Here is an 18,019-nt window from a genome sequence, read left to right on the forward strand (position 1 = left end):
TGTTACTGGTCCCGCTGAGTTCATTGGGCCTTCACTAATAACTACCAGTCACTATCTAAACATTTGTTACCTGAGCAGGCGGTCTAACTCTATTAATTTTATTAATCAGTCACATCTGCAACACTTGACTAGATTGTTGGGACTGCTCTGAGCCAACCATCAGAATTAAGGGCCCAATCTCGGTGGACGGGTTACTCTTGTCCCAACTGTGACTGATATCCTGTCCACAAAATCTAAATCCCATTATATCCTATGTGATTTATATTTTCGCGGACGGGTCATCCGTCACCGTTGTGACGGAGTAAACTGCCCGCCGAGATCTAATTAAATCCCTGAATTAAAATTCCAAATGTAAATTAAGTTAAATTAAAATGAATACAGTACTACTATGTTTCACTTGCTTCCCCTGTTCTTTAGATTCTTTGGATTCACGGCCACACTAGAACGAAAACTCACTCGCAAAAACCTATAATGAGGGAATATGAAACTGTGAGCACTCATAAGCATAAAGTTGCATAAAAGCACTCCAAGTTCAGGTACTCCTGACATTGCTAAAATATTGCATAAAGTGTGGCGCTTCTAGCAAGGGCATTTGCAAACCCAACTGACAAGCATCCATCGTTGTCCACCTGCCACAGAAACTCTCGCCAAATGAGGCCAAAAGGACTGAGCAAATAAATATTCTTGTTAGATCAAGTGCTATAATGCGAGCAAAAGAAGTCCGTCTGTAGCTGCGGGCATTAACACCATTACTGCATCATTTACTATGTCAACATGGAGTATGCAGGACATCCACAAGTTAACTTTAGTTCCACCAGGGGAAAACCTGGAAATCATTAAATTGCATCTTCATCTAACTCTGTCTGTGGGAAAACACAAAACCAGTAAAATATGCTAGGGCTGCTTAGCCACTTTCCCGGATTTCAGGGTATCGATTCTAGTACGCTGTTAAGAGTACAGTTCTACAGCAGTGCCAAGATGATGGCAGTAGCATGCAAACAACTTGGGCAACAGGTACCAGTGTCTCAAAACTCAGGGCCCGACAGGATCACTTAGAGGCATGGAGAATTAAACAGACAAAGTAGCAAAACCAAAATACCCGTACATCCTTCTAGGTAACAGACCAATACCAGAACCTCTCTCAAATTCTTTCAACAAGAGCGGTTACTTTGAAAGACTGGAAACTCGAACGCTCCAGAAAATGTGATAACTAGAAATAGGCTGGGGAAGTAGACCCTACACTTCTTAGGCCATTAATATTGGTCCAACCAGGAGGTAGAACTATAGTCACAACTTAACTCCTAAAAAAACAAGTTTACCAAACTCTTAATCTGCTCCTGGAATACCGGTGGAATCGAGATGCACATTTCCAATACTAATTTGGTTATATATTTTACTAAACATCACATGATCTGCATACAGGAATCTTGGAAAACGACATCTTTTCACACGCGTCGTTTGAGGTGCAGGTATCATCAGGAAGACCCAGTGGCGATTTACTCACCATAGTCAATAAGAGACTTCGAATGGAGGCAGCATCCCTCCTCTATGCGAGCCAGGTGCGCTGCTGAAGGCGGACCCAAGCCGGATGCGGCCTCCCCATGGTGAGACACGGGTGCCTGGGACGGCAGCGCGGTCTCCGGCTCCTCTGGGGCAGGGCAGCAGGTAGGACCCATTCACCTTTGCCCCTCCGCTGCTTGTTATGAGAGTGCTTCTTTGGAAAGAGATACATGTGTGGAAGGATATATGGGTGCCTGTGTCTGTGTGTGTAAAGAAAATAGGTATTTTTGTGCTCGCACGTGGGAGAGATTGGAAGGAAATATGTATGGAAGACGTGAGTGTAAGGAATAACGTGTGTGTGTGTGTAAGAATACATGTTTGAGTATCTGTGTGTAAAGAGACACATGTGTATGTTTAACTATGGGTGCAGGAAGGCACTTGTGGTAAGAGATTTGGGTGCCCAGAAGTCCCGATTTTTCACCAGCTGTCCCGGCAGATTTCTGCAGTTTTGACTCATGTCCTGGATTTTAGAGTGTCGACTGAAAACAGTGAGCGGCACTTTTTTGGGTGTTCTAAAGCTGTGCTAGTTAGCAGCTGTTATAAGTAAGCAATTTAATTTATAGGTATGATGTTGGTTGTAGAAATTACATTTTATTTATTTTCTTAATGTATCTTCTGTGATCCTATGTTGATGAGAGCTGTTATTCTGCACCATTCGGTGGATGAAACATTAAAGTCCTTTTATTTTTCCAAATGTTCCGGTTTTTAGTTCTCAAGATCTGGTCACCCTATAAGAGATGCGTGTGTGTGTGTGCTTGTGCAGAAGTGTGGGGTAGGTGGTAAGGAGAGAAAAATTATTAAAAATAGAATAGATGCATACGATGGGGGCTCCCCTGGCGTGTGTTGACTCTGGTTAATGTGAGCATGGACTTGCGCGTGCTCCCACAGTGGCGTTTTGGCTGCATGTCCCTAGGTGAAGCCGGTTACTGGCAACCTCAGGTGCGCCGCAGAAATCTTATTCTGGTCATTGGAAAACGCTTTCACCATTAGTCGTTTCATCAGTGCCAGTGGAACAGCGCTCTATCTTGAAGGCGGGATGCAGCAGCACAGAGCTGTAGTCCTCCTTTCATAACAGCTCGTATTCAAAAATGCATTCCCACCTGCAACTTGAGGTCTCTGCCCTCAAACTTTCTCACCATTCCCTCTTTAAAAAAATTTAAAAGACACTTGGCGGCTCCAAATTTTCAGTACTTGCCCCTCGTATTTGGACCGCCCTCCCACCTGATATCAGGTCTGGCCCCATCTATTCTGAATTCAGGAAACTCCTAAAGACCTGGGTTTTCAGGCAAGCGTTTGATTTAACAGTATGTTCCATGAAATGTTTCTGTTACCCAGGGCCACAAAGCCGTTTGGTGTACATGCGCTCTACAATCAGGAGTAACTTAACACACCGTGCATGGTCTAGCGCCTAGAAGTTTTGGCACTATGCAACCTACCCTTCTAGTACTAGTGTGGAACACGGGTGGTGCTGCTGCGCTGCCAAACATTGGTAAACGCTCTTTCTGTTCTTGTCATGGGACAGACACGCGGACAGTGCAGCTTTTCCCATTGCCGGAAGCCCCATCCCTTACTCTCCCACACACCCCAATATAATGCCTCTTTTACTGGTATGTTTTTGCCATCTTTTCAAAACTAACTGCTACAAGCGCCACATTATTGGCGGACCTTGCTCGTTCTTGAAAAAACTGCAAATACTTAAAGACACTCAAGCATCAGTGTACTTTTCTAGCTGAGGAATGAACTGCCACAAAGTGATCAGGAAAGAGTGAAAAAAGATGGTCTCACCTAAAGGACCCGCCTCACACTGACCAGACTGCAGCCCCCTTCTTCTACACCATCTGCCAAGTGGCAGTGCTCCAGAAAGGAGCTAATAAAGCTTCTATTGCAGCCTTGTCTCCTTTCTTCCACTTTACTCTATAGCTCTCCTCCCTTCTGCATCGTGGTACACTTCCACTGTCTGGGAAAACAACTTCACCCCCAGCTTGTGCACAGAAAAAGGCCAGGGGAGCCAAAAAATGGAGCCCACAGACTTTCATCACTCTGCTTCATGTATACATACAACGAATATTCTACAATAGTCACATTTACAAACACGCACAACATACACTTAGTTGGGATTAGGTGACAAACAGGTTATATATATCTGACTGCGGGTTGGTGCGACATTCTCAGCCAGGGCCCAATAATTCATTTTTAGTGAGTGAAAAAGAAAAACTATTTACAGAACAGCGAGGGACAATCTTTAAAATAGGACCTTCTCTTGTGCAACAAACTCCCCTTGTGCAGCGTACAAACCCTGTACCAAGGTTGAGATACTCCATATATGTTTAAAAGAGCTGTCCTAGGCTTAGGAGACAATAGGCTAGGCCGGTTAATTTTAAATGACGTACACATTTGGAATCACGTTTAAGCTGTCTGCGTAGAATATGGAGCGTTAGGTATGATGTGGTTTACTACTACAGCGTACATTATACAAGTGCATGCCAGCTCAGAAAGCCTTTGCTCACTACACTTCTAAACACTGCATGAAATATTGACCTGCACTTAATCCTGCTCGATTCATCTCCTTTCTTTCATCCGAGTGACCCTCTTCTTACCTTCCATCCACTGCACACCTATTTCTGGGAATAGCCCCTCTCAGCCTCATGCCGGCCTGCCTCAATCCTTCTTATTGTAGTTATGCACCTGGCTGATACCTTATTTCATAGATCATAATCTCTCCTCTTTAAAATCCTTTCCCTGGAATCGAATGTTACCTAATCTCCGCCAGCCTATCTATCGCACCAACCATTCGCCTGATACAATGTCGCTTCCACTAATGATCACACCTACCTGATATCAATATATATCACAAAGTAACTGGAGTAAAATTTTGAATTTTTCTTGAGAACATGTGGCTAATCACAATAACCACCAGATCAACCACTATTCCTGGATTCCGGAGTAGCATGCTACTTGCCGTAAAGCACTTTAATGCCTCATTAGGGGTAGTAAGCGCTATATAAATCCAACTACAATTACTTAAACTTGGGACTAATACAAAAACATTTTACCAGTTCTGCTTGAGGACATAAACAGGAAACAAGGCCTCATTGTAAATGTCTACATTTTTCCTTCCTGAACAGTATGCAATACTGATCGTTGCCCGATAACTTTGCGGACATTATTAAACAGAACGCTAACTCTTTTATAATCTTGACAGGAGGCTTTAATCAACATTGTTATTTCAACATGCCTATGATTCATCTGTACAAAATCTACCAGATGCAGCACCTAATAGTCATCCTCCTTCGACATCAAGCAATACGCGAAAGTCCAAGACAACTGACAGGCAAAAACTTATGATGGCTTGGGTTTCAGATCGCTGCTTGGAAAAAGAGAGAACGACAAGCTGGCACAACCAACATTCAGTGCAAGAACTGCAAATATAGCACTTTTATTCACTACTCTCGTTTCCATTTACCAGTTATCGAACCTTTACAAATACAATATTATGAATGGTCTCAGGGTTCATCAATCAAAATCTAAGGTAATGTGCTTTGAGAAATGCAGCCAGCAACAATCATCAATGAAAACTGGTAATGTAATAATTGATAAAGTAAGGAACTACAAGTACCGACGTGTATTATTTGATGAAAAACTGAAGTGGATGCTGCACATCCATTAAAAGAAATGCAAAGTAGAAATAATTACCAAACCCATCAAACGGTTCCCAGGAACTATGAAGGAAGGGTGGTAGCTCAGTCGTATAACGGATTAAATGCAAAAATTATACCATTAGTTATTTAACGACTCGTCTGTTTTCTGTACCAAAATAATTAATCGATATGAACACAATAGTTATGGAAGCCATCAGTACACTGCTTAACCTATGACCCGCGACGTCACAAATTAAACTAAATATATGTGAATGCAACAGGGCAAACACCAAAACACTATAGTGGCTAATCCTGTTAGAGCTAAAAACAAAGAGCTTTAGGAAAAGTAGGAATCGATCTTCAACTACTTATAAAAATAACTGAAGAACAAAAGGTACCACGATTAACTAATATCGTTAGGATGCCAAGAAGTGCATGCAACAGATTAATAAGAAAAATAACCTTGGGAAATAGATGTGAAGAAGACCTATAGCTATCTTTGAAATACAAACATATAGATCTTGTTTTAGATACCTATTTTACTATAAGGCACCCATTCATCAGCTCGAATTTGGAAGGCTCTATAAAAATGAAATTTTTACTATTCAGACTAATTTATATATTCATTTTCCAGTGCGCTGGTAACATTGGAGGCATCATGTGTGGTTATAGGGAAAAAATCAATTGGGCTCAATATCTGTCTTAATCCATAATTATTAATATTACGAAAAAAATATTCACGGGAACTCTACAAAAATCCAAAATGAGGACAGTGGACGAGGCTATAAAGCTTTGGTGTAATACACATCTAATTATTTTATTAGGAAACTAGAAAGTTCATTTTCAAGCATATCATCATCTTAAATAAGCTACTAAGATGTTTTAATGTGTGAATATTTTATCCTGCATCTTAATTACTGACTTGCACTCAATGTATTTTAAAGGGACGTTGATTTTAAATTTAAGTTGAATACTGATTAATACAATACATTGTATTCATTGACTAGTAAAAAATAAATAAAAATAAGAGCAAACGGTAAATATCAATCTTCCAATCTTTAAATATTTGAAAATGTGTCATACTGATCTTTTAGAACAATCCATTAATTATTGCAGTATGTTGTCAATGAACTATTACCATTATAAGTGAAAGTAGAACTTCTAACCTAAACGGATGAAAAGAGTTCAAAAGAAAACAGGGAGTGAGGAAGAGTGAAAAAGGGAGACTTCTCTGAAAGCAAATACCAAAGTAATATCACCTGCAAAAGAGATTCACAGTAAAATAATGTGACAACAGACACAGTAACTAAATGTATATCCCATCATTTCTATACATTGTGCAGAGTGGTACATTTACTAATTATGAAAAACACTTCCGTGAGGCCTACAACTACTTTGTGGCAGGCTAGACACAAATGGTGCGTTTGGGCTGTCCACTAATAACTGCAAAGCAAATCACAAAATATTCCAATGTGACCAACTTTTCTTCCAGATGCCTTGAGGGCAGTCCTGGGTGACTTCACTAGCAAAAGCTGGTGAACAGTCACAAACATGTAGGTTTGTTGGCATCAGCTAAACATCTGCAACACGTTTTCTGCACAAATACATTTACTCCTACCAGGCGACTGTATAAATGTGTTTTTGGAAAACCCGTTGGGGGTCCAGTGGTATAAGCGATATACAAAGGAAATGTTTGCTTGTGAAATAAAGAACAATTGGTGAGTGCAAATCCCATTTTGTATTATACTAGCATAAATCTGCCTTTACTGCTCCTGCATACGGACGTGCAGAGATATAGAGCAGTAACATATAGACTTCATCCTTCTGACAAAATATGAAATGGATTCTGTATACAGAAGTATGTTTAAAGGAGCACATATCTAAGTTCATCTCTAGACAGTCTGCGATTTGGGCCTGTGAAAAAAGAGCTAAACAGCAAGGACATTCTCAGATTCAGATTAGAGGTAGCACACCGCGTAACTTTTCCCTGTGTTCCAAACACCATTCCACAAATATCTGTGTAACTCTCAAATGAAAACCTTTAATATCCTACTCTTGATCTGTTTGATTCTTCTAGATTTGACCTGGATTAAAAAATCCGCACATTGTACCTCTGCTGAAAAGACGCTCACTGTTGTCATTCTGCTGAGACACTTAATAGGAGTATTCACATCACTGAACGAAAAAAGGTAATTTGAGCAAACGGTGCCTGCACACCTATGCTCATTAGCCATGAACCATTTAGGAAATCACCTTCCATTTACCTTGATTTGTCCATCAATCTTGCCTCCTGACAAAACTCTACTTCAATCTCTGTTCACTTGTACTGCTATTCAACTTGGATTTCTCAACATCACCGGTGTATTGCCTTCCTTTTACCCATTATGCTTAATTGAGTTCCTGTATTAGGATCATCTGTACTTAAAATGGAGGAATCGACCCTCTGAGCACAACGGTATAATTCGCTACATGCGATTGAATAGCAATTTGATCCGTTGTTCCTTCAAAAATTGTATCACAATGATCGTTGTCAACTTATACTTTTATCTCGTTGATTCATGAATTAAATTCATATTTATTCAATGTTGATTTTGTAAATTACATAGATCCAGAATCATTTAAACGGATTAGAGATCAAATCCCAATGCATTTTGTGCATATTATGTGCACTTCTTCAGGGGAATCTAGGTTAAACCAAAAATAATAAACAAAATGAATTCCACTCCGTGTACATTACATCATTATAAAGCAGGGTATCGTTATTTCTAACATTATTTAGCAAATTGAGTGATCTAATCAATCAAAAAGAGGTTAAACGAATAAATAACATGTTAGTCTATCATGATTATATGCTTGTGTTTAAACGCATGTGTAAAACAGGGGAGGAATGCGCGTGTTATCAATCGCGTGTGTATTGTCAATAAAGATCCCCTTAGCGCCATGAAACCGCTCGGTGTACGCGCGCTCTAGAAATATTTTAAACTCAACTCAATAGTTGTATGTTAATCACAGATGTGAGTCCGCTTAAATCTGTCCTTCACTGTCCCAAGTGATCTATGTAATTTACAAAATCAACATTAAATAAATATGAATTTAATTCATGAATCAACAAGCTAAATAAAAGTATAAGTTGACAACAAACATTGTGATACAATTTTTGAAGGAACAACGGATCAAATTGCTATTCAATCGCAAGTAGCGAATCATACCGTTGTGCTCAGAGGGTCGATTCCTATGTTTAGGGATCGCCTTCAGCATTGGAAACAGATAACACTCTGTCAGAGAGTGAGTCCGCTGAAGCACGCAACAAAATATCAAACCTCTAGATCAAAGACAGCTTGTGCACAGTCCAAATCACTAGTATTCTTAAAATGGAGACAGATCCAAAGCAAACAATTCTTGAGGGGAACATCCATATGTAGATTCAAAACAACAAGACCAGGGACTCATTGTTCCAAATAAATCTCCCAAATGTCACCTATCTGGAAAATCTCATCAGTACGGATATCCAAAAGCGCAGGCCCAAAAGATTTCTGTGGCGTATAAACTAAACTCAGAAATTGAGTAGTTTGGGCATCTACACTATAGAGGTATGCTCCGATTAAAAATTCTGTAACCCTACCCTTCGGGATCTGGTAACAAGGTCATTCGAAATCATTCATCTTGTATTTTCATTTTTTCATCAGATTTACCTCAGCAGGAATAGTTTTCGTAGAAAGGCAACTGTAACCTACCACCGCCATCACCAGGTGATGTAGGCTTTATGTTTTCAATAGGGTTTATTTTCGTTGCATGGATTCGTATGAATACTCTGCTGGGGTTTATGGGGCCTAAAATGTTACATGAAATGTCCTTTTAAAAAGGATGCCAACTACATGACTGGAACAAAAGGCACTTTACTGGCAACCCAACTCTCTGATTGGGCACACTCTGAACCCTTGTCATTCTATAATTCAGATTCTTTGATCGCACAGCGTGTGCAGTGGCTCCCCACGCCAGCTAATCACCTGAGATAGAACAAACCCTTTCTAAGGCTCAAAGCGGGAATCTAGATCATCAGACGGTACTTCAAATTTTGATAAACCCATCCATTTTGTACATTAGATTTATACAAACCACTGCCATTTCACCCCTCGCCCACATTTTGTATCATGCTACGAGGAAGAAATCCATAACTCATGGTTTAACCATACAGCTTCTCAACAATACTTAAGATATAGATGCAACACAGGGATACAGAGAGAAATATAACAGACTGGGTGACTACCTCGCCTCAGTGCCTACTCTAACCAGGGAACACACTCGGCAACTCTGGGCATTAAGCTTGCCTCATCTCTACAACGGCCCCCCACAGATGCCGGGGATGCCTGGTTTCACCCTGGAGATACCCAGAAAAGGACCATCTCACAGGGAAACCCAGGACGGGTTCCCCAGCGGTCTACAGTGCCAGGACACTCGGGTAGAGCAACAGTGCGCTTTACAAGTATCCCACATTTACATTTACATCTGATGACTTACCCTACAGAGGGATGCAAAACGTGCATGAATGTACTGCACAGCCATTTCAGTACTGCAAAATGACAGTCAAACAGCACCTAGGAATAAAATGTACAGACTGTTGTTCTTCAACATAAAATAGAAGCAAAGGGTCACTCAAGTCACCCACCATTCCACGACAATGACTTAGAGGACCCGCATCTTTACACCAAGGCCCTCATTCTGAGTTGTTGGTTCTTTTCCGACTCCAACTTCTATTTCGGTAGGCTTCACAAGCACAAGTTACAGGTTTTGTAATAATTACCTAATCCCCAGAATTCACTGTGGAAAATGCCAGCTTGTACATTCACATTTTGGAGTTAGTGGCTCCACAATCTGCATGTTAGATCCTATAATAAATGGCTTTACTTGTGCCAGGCTGTAATTATTGCACCCAATAATTACAATGCTGTGGTTATTCTATGTTGCTGGGTGTAATAGTTACTGCTAACCCCACCAGGGCTGGTGCATTCATGAATCAGGAGAGAGGTGTGATTGGACAAGAGAGGCATGGGCAGCAGAGGTGATAGGAATTTGTTTATTTTGCCCCAACAATCTTTCTTTCCATCTCCACACACTGCTTTCACTTCCCTCTTGCAGTGCCTTTGATGGTCCTGCCTACGGGCTCTGGGCAACAATAAAAGCATCCAGAACAGCATGGCATCATGTACAGAGAGCCCCAATTTCACAGAAACTCTATTTTCTAGCACAAGTTTATGCCATTGGAGAAATCCCCCCTCCCCAAAGGAAACCTATTTTGGGTAGACATTGAGGGGCTACATATTAAAAGAGTGTGTTATCAAACATTTACTATGCTCTGGAGTCGATGGTGCGGCACTGATAGTATTACGCCAGGGAATAAGCTAGAGTACCTATCGCTCTCCACCTGAGCATGTCAGAAGAGGTGGGTGAGCTCTGACAGATAAACTACATGACTTCCTACAAACGTGCGGGAGTGCACTAACTAATGCAGTTACGAACTGCCTTTTAAATTTGATAAGCTTTAAACTACTTTCAGAATTGGTCACAGTTTCAAAGGAAATGTGGTGCATTCTGTACTGTAAAGATTAGTGCCTTTCTCATTCCTCTTTCATTTCATAAAGCAGTCTAGTTTTGTCACATTTAAGTAGAAAGAAACATCTTACTGCAAGCGATATAAACTGTTTTCAATTTTTTATATTTGTGATATGATCACAACTCTGAAATACCATTTCACGGAAATATCCCCATGTGTAAGAAAAATATACAGCTCCTGACAAGGGATCATACATTTTGTTCTGAGGCTTATGTGGTTCAACAAGGAACAAACCAAGTCTTTTTATGGGCAAAGTTCCCAAAGGGTATACACTCAGTAATCTAGTGCAACTTCTGCAAGTGCTTGCTTGCACCCGAAGAGAACCACAGCCTTGACCATGATGGCATACCGTGTTTGTAGCAGGCTCACATGCTCTGGAATGACAGAATACTGTTCAAGAGAGTAATGTACGGAGAGATTAGAGCCACACACAAACCCCATAAAACCTACTTCTAGCAGTGTCATCTAAATGGAATCCAGAAGAATGCCCAGCAGCCTTCGAAGTCTTCATATTTTCTCAAAAACCAAAAGAAACTTGAATTGTCTGTCCAGATCAGACATTTACCAGACTTTCTTCTACTGTGAACACTGTCTCTTCTCAAATTAATTTACTTTTGGATCCTCAGGAAATGCACTTGTGTTCAAAGCTATCCTTCATATTGATGCTTTTGAAATATGGGGGCACGGTTTTATCTACAGTCTTAACTCTCTGGAGTTGGTTATAGATATGCCTGTGGTTAAGAAAGCTGATTACAACGGTTCCTCCATTGAGACTTCATTATAGACTCATCTGTGCTTGATGGCCAAGACATGAGAGGCAATGGCTGGTTGCTACTTTTGTGTGTGGACTTTTTCCTGTCTTGTGAGGAAAGAGGTGGGTGCAATCTTGTCTTTTCAAGTGGAGGCTGTGTATCACTAAGGGATGAAAGCACAGGGGTGGTTGTAAATACACACTGGCTACTGTCCTGCGAGGACTTTTGGTTAGCCCGTTCTAGTGAACGGTGTTTCTTAGACGTGGATTTAGACATTGACTGATGTCTTTTCTTCAGGCAAGGAAGGCCAGTGTTCTGAGACACTTTAGCTGACGCTTTATCCTTTACCAAAAGAGAGTGAATCCAATCCTTGGGAGAATTTATGGAATCTTTGTTTGCCCGTTTTAGTGGGGAATCATTCTTAGAAGAAGATAGATAACAGGACCAGTCAGTCCTCTCTGTTGAAGAGTGGCCACTATCCATGGAAAATGGCAAGTGCTGTATGTCCTTCAGGGATGGGATACTGGACTTGGCTGAAAGTATCAATTCCTGGCTGGTCTTCACTGGAGAGTGGTGTAGAACTGAAGATCTACTTCTCGAGCACAAGATTCGCTTTGAAGAACGACTCCTTGATTGCAGCAACTGCCTTCTCAAACGCAGAGACCGACTCCTCGAGCGCAGGGACCGACCCCTCGAGCGCAGGGACCGACTCCTCGAGCGCAGGGACCGACTCCTCGAGCGCAGGGACCGACTCCTCGAGCGCAGGGACCGACTCCTCGAGCGCAGGGTCCGACGCCTCGAGGGCAGGGACCGACTCCTCGAGCGCAGGGTCCGACTCCTCGAGCGCAGGGACCGACTCCTCGAGCGCAGGGACCGACTCCTCGAACGCCAAGACCGACTCCTCGAGCGCAGGGACCGACTCCTCGAACGCCAAGACCGACTCCTCGAACGCCGAGACCAACTCCTCGAACGCCGAGACCGACTCCTCGAACGCCGAGACCGACTCCTCGAACGCCGAGACCGACTCCTCGAACGCCGAGACCAACTCCTCGAACGCCGAGACCGACTCCTCGAACGCCGAGACCGACTCCTCGATCGCCGAGACCGACTCCTCGATCGCCGAGACCGACTCCTCGAACGCCGAGACCGACTCCTCGAATGCCGAGACCGACTCCTCGAATGCCGAGACCGACTCCTCGAATGCCGAGATAAAGCTCTGAAGCAAGGAGAGGGACTCCTCGACCGAGTCAAACAGCTAGAATGCTTACTTGGTGTCAGACGGCTGTGCTTTCTTCGTGGAGAGCTTAATGAAGGTGATCTGCTCCTACTTCTCGAATTGAGACAGTTATCTGCATCTGGCCACAAAATTTGCATCTCCTTTTTGATCTTCTCCATGAAGGAGTCTATATCGTCATCACCCCCACAGGGTAGAGAACAGTGCTCCTGAGCCAAGTTAACATCATGTGTAGTCTCTAGGTCATCCAGCTTTTCTACTTTTGGAGTACATAATACATCCTGACTTTTAAAGCTAAAATTAGCCCAGACAGAGTCCTTCTGTAAAGTGTAGGGTGTGCGTTGAGTAGCACTGAGAGGAGCACAAGGATTCAAGACATCGTTGATGGGAACAGCCTCAGCAGGGCTGGAGGTACTGCGATTACGAATTGGAACCACAAAGGAGGTTCCTTCAGAAGAATAAGGACCACTAACTGATGCTGAAGGTCCACTGGATGGAAAGTCATCTGTCAATTCATCACCCCCACAGGTTTGAGAACAGTGCTCCTGAGCCATGTTAACATCATCTGTAGTTTGTAGGCCATCCAGCTTTTCTACATTTGAAGAACAAAATACATCCTGACTTTTAAAGCTAAAATTAGCCAAGACAGAGTCCTTCTGTAAAGTGACAGACTCAGCAGGGCTGGGGGCACCGTCATTATGAATTGGATCCACAAAGGGGGTTCCTTCAGAAGAATAAGGGCCACTAACTGATGCTGAAGGTCCACTGGATGGAAAGGCATCTGTCAATTCATCACCCCCACAGGGTTGAGAACATTGTTCCTGAGCCATGTTAACATCATGTGTAGTCCGTAGGCAATCCAACTTTTCTACACTTGAAGAACAAAATACATCCTGACTTTTAAAGCTGAAATTAGCCAAGACAGAGTCCTTCTGTAAAGTGTAGGGAGTGCGTTGAGTAGCACTGAGAGGAGCACAAGGATACTGGACATCTTGGATGGGAACAGCTTCAGCAGGGCTGGGGGCACCGCGATTACGAATTGGAACCACAAAGGAGGTTTCTTCAGAAGAATAAGGACCACTAACTGATGCTGAAGGTCCACTGGATGGAAAGGCATTTCTCAATATAAAGGGGGACTGGACCATTACTACTGGTGAGGATGGCCTCAATCTGCCCTCTTGCTGAGGTATTTGAGGATTACAGGACACCTGATAAGATACTGGAGACTCCTGTGGATACACTGGTGGTTTAGGAAGAGCATGTGGATTAGCTAGTTGGCCATGAATTACTACAGGGGACATAGGTGGCATGGGGTGTTGCACTGAGAAACCCTGTGAATGTGCTGGTGGGCTGGAGAACTCATGCATTGGCATAGAGGGCGGTAAGAAGTACCTCTGTTGGAGTGTTCTTGATTCATTGCTCTCCATCGTGGGTATATGGAGTATGGGACGGAACACTGGAAGCCCTGATATGTGCAAGTGTGGTCCATGAGGCCTTAGTTGGGGCACAGAAAGAAATGGAGGGGGAACTGAAAATTTCCTTGGCATTGGCGGAGGTTGCTGAAGCATCTGTAAAGGCAGAAGGGGCGCATACGAGACCACAGAAAAACGTGGTTGGGATTTGGATGCAACAGGAGACATCGGGGGTGGCATAGAGTCCACTGGGAATTGCTCTGGGGGTGCTGGTTCCTTATGCGGCACTGTGAAACTCTGTGGAGTTCTGCAAGGCCAAAGAAAGGCCTGTTGGTGTTCCTTCACGTGATCTTCTTTTGCGGGTTTAGCCTGTGGCGATTCTGGTTTGGGGGTCTCTCCTTTCTGATGTTTAGCCACTGGATTGTCTTTTGAGAGCTCGGCATTTAGAGTCTCTGTTTGTTGGGCTCCTGCCTTTGGCAGTCCTGCTTTTGTGGGCACTGCCTTTGCCCTTTCTGTTTCTGAGGCCTTTGCCTTCTGGACTTTCACCTTAAGATAATCCGATACTGGAACTTCTGCTTTTTGAGTCTTAGTCCTCAGTGTCTCTACTTTCACCTTGTCTTTCTTTAGAATATTTGATTTTAAGAGTTCTGTATTTTGTCTTTCTTTTAGGAATTCTGCTTTCTGGGGCTCTACTTTTGAGAGCCCTACATTAGGAGGCTCTGCTTTTATGGGCCCTTTCTTTGAGGAACCTAGTTTTGAAGGTTCCATTTTGATGGAGCCTTGCTTCTGTTGAATCATGTTCTTCACCTCTCCCCGATCTTGTAGTTGATTCTGCTTTTCCCCATGGCCCCCCCTTCCACTATGAGGTCCAAGTTTCTTGTCACCATTTGATAAATGCAACTTCTTTTTCACAAAGGGTCCTTTCCCTTGCTTCTGGGGTGGCATAGAACTCCCTGGGACTGTACGTGATGGTACTGGCTTATGCGGCACAGGGGGTCTGTAAGGCTGAAAAGATCCCTTCTGGTGCACCAGAGACACTGACTCCAGCTGAGATTTCACTTGTAGGCCTTCCTTCACGTTCACTCCTTTTTCCCCTTGCTTCGGGGGTGGCATACACGGCCCTGTGGGTTTGTAAGGCTGAAAAAAGCCCTGCTGGTGCACCGGAGACACTGATGACAGCTGAGTTTTCACTTGTGGGCCTTCCTTCATGTTAACTCCTTTTGGGAGTTCTGCCTTTAGAAGAGCTGAAGTTGAAACCTTTGATTTTGGATTCTTAGTACTAAGAGTCTCTGCTTTCACCTTCTGTTTCTTTAGAATCTTTGCTTTTGGGAGTTCTGTCTTTGGTGGTTCTACTTTCTGGAAAACTGCTTTTGGAGACTCTACTTTTGAGAGCCCTGTTGCAGGAGGTTCTGCTTTCATGGGATCTCTTTTTGCCAAACTTAGCTTTGAAAGCTCTTCCTGCTTTTGTAGTTGATGCTGCTCCTTCCCATTGTTCTCCCCTTCATCTTTTGATGGTTTGGACTCCTTTGTTTTCACACAGTGTCCTTCCCGTTGCACACAGTTTACTTTAACCAGTTGGCGAGTGTCTTTTCCTGGACATGGTTTCCGGTTTTCCAACAAACTCCCTCTATCAGTACCAAAGCCTCCTCTTCCAGTTGCACAGCTTCCTCTCTTGGGCATGCAGTCTCCTCTCCCTGGTCCATATTCTCCCCTTCCTGATATTCCATCCCCTCGTCCAAACCCAATGACATTTTGTGGAAGGAACCAATTTATATCCATAGGTCCACAGTTTCCTTGCTTCGGCCCAATGTCTCCTTGGTTGGGACCCCAGTTTCCTTGGTTGGAACCCCAGTTTCCTTGGCCGGGACCCCAATTTCCTCGGCTAGTGCCAAAGTCTCCTCGGCCAGAGCCAAAGTTTCCAGGACCAAAGTTTCCTCCGCCAGGGCCAAAGTTTCCTCCGCCAGGGCCAAAGTTTCCTCCGCCAGGGCCAAAGTTTCCTCCGCCAGGGCCAAAGTTCCCTCCGCCAGGGCCAAAGTTTACTCCGTCAGGGCCACAGTTGCCTCCGCCAGGACCAAAGTTCCCTCCGCCAGGGCCAAAGTTTCCTCCGCCAGGGCCAAAGTTCCCTCCGCCAGGGCCAAAGTTTCCTCCGCCAGTTTCCGGATTGCCGTATCCTCCGGGTCTGTGCCCCCAGTCTCTTCCCCGGGTCATGTGCTCTCCTCGCCCGGTGCCTTGGGGGTGCCAGTCAGGTCCTTGGCCGCCCCGCCCGGGCACACAGTCGCTGGGATTGAAGCCTCCCTGTGCTCCAGGGATGCAGTTGCCTGGTCTTGGATCCTGGGCTCCTCCCCAAGGGCCACTGTTCCCCATGGTGGGCCCACAGACCCCTGGGCCGGGCACGTGGCCCCCGGGCCCTGTCACGTGGCCTCCGGGCCCTGTCACGTGGCCTCCGGGCCCGAACATGCGTAGCTCCCGGCCAGGCCCCTGCTCCTCGACGCTGGGGCGGTGCAGCTGCCGCTCCCACGCCCTTTCCGCCCCGAGGTCACCTCGCCCAGGCCGCCAGCCCCGTCCCTCACCCCTTCCGAGTCAGCAGGAGTGACGCCCCACACCGGCACCGGCCACAAGCCCGAGCCCTGAGGTGCCTCCGGTCGGATCCGAGCCACTTCCAGCTCCAGCAGCCTCCAAGAACCGAAGGCAGCGAGGGGCCAATCGGAAGAGGCGCTCTCACTGATGGACATGCAGAGGAGCCAGTAGAGGAAGGGCTTGTATCGCGCCTACTCGATCAAGCATACGATTGGACAAACGCCCCTCGACCCGGAAGACATAGGGGGTCTGCGCTCCGGAAGTCATGAGCCAGCCGCCTGCGGGCCGCTGATCGGCATCACGGGGCCTGGGCTCTCCGGGGGCCGCAGCGAGCTGCACCGGCGGACCGGGCCTCACCGTGGGTGGGACCGGGACCGGAGGCAGCGACCGTCTGTGAGCGGGAACCCCGGCGGCCTCCTAGACGCGCATCTGAAGTAAAATAAAATGTCAGCGGGGGCCACAGACATAGAGATAGGACTAAAGGCCCTGTCAGGGCCCATGACGTCACTGGGCTTCTGTTTACAATCATATTCTATTCTTTAGGGTTTCCCAACGTCGTAAATATGTATTTTTTTAAAATAAAAAATGATTGCGCGAACTTCTATGCCTGTACTGTTTTTTTGTGATTTGTTTTTATTTTACTTTTTTAACTATCCCGATTGTATGTGTAACATGTAAGTATATAAATCCTCTTATGTAACGTACTTGGTTCTATTGTAAAGCGCTCTGACTGCTTTGGGTAAAGTCTGCGCTATATAAAAATGCCATAAATAAAGCGCCTGGCTGCCCATCAGGGCCTCCCAGCGCCAACAGCTGAAGGAGCGGATGCTATTTCCTTGGTACTTTGAACAATTGCAGACTAGTGTTATGGTTCTAGTTGTTAAATATGGCAGTCAGTTCCTATTGGTTGCTAGGCGCGCGGACAGCTGTCATTGTCTAGCGTGTATATAACTGACGTCATGGTGACATTCCCGACTTCACACCGTGACTCTGTGCAGTCACCGCTCATCAGACAAGCTCTTTCGACTTCATGAATAAAGATTCTTAAATTAATTTCTTTCTTCTGGAATTCCTTCACTTTCATTCCACAACATATGGCGACGAGGGCGGGATACGATTAAATTAATGAGCTTGTGGATGGGTCATCTTTCGGCAGCGTGTTCATTTCTTCGAGGCAAGTGACGAGATTCATTCTTTTTTTGAGTAAAGATTTCATTCTAATTTCTTCTTCGTTA

The 18,019-nt window shown here is 44.4% G+C and overlaps 1 protein-coding gene across 1 annotated transcript; it reads right to left on the reverse strand.

The window, feature by feature from the left end:
* Positions 1–5,983: 5,983 nt before the first annotated feature.
* Positions 5,984–17,150, reverse strand: LOC144799055 (uncharacterized). Its single transcript, XM_078670225.1, has one exon. The coding sequence runs from the start codon at positions 16,662–16,664 to the stop codon at positions 11,547–11,549; it is 5,118 nt and encodes a 1,705-aa protein (XP_078526351.1). The 5' UTR covers positions 16,665–17,150; the 3' UTR covers positions 5,984–11,546.
* Between the last annotated feature and the right edge of the window lie 869 nt (positions 17,151–18,019).

This window comes from Lissotriton helveticus, chromosome 12, assembly GCF_964261635.1.
Source record: "Lissotriton helveticus chromosome 12, aLisHel1.1, whole genome shotgun sequence".
Classification (NCBI taxonomy): Eukaryota; Metazoa; Chordata; class Amphibia; order Caudata; family Salamandridae; genus Lissotriton; species Lissotriton helveticus.

Coding starts and splice junctions, on each gene's coding strand:
- LOC144799055 (XM_078670225.1), bottom strand. CDS start 16,664: ATGTTCGGGCCCGGAGGCCACGTGACAGGGCCCGGAGGCCACGTGACA.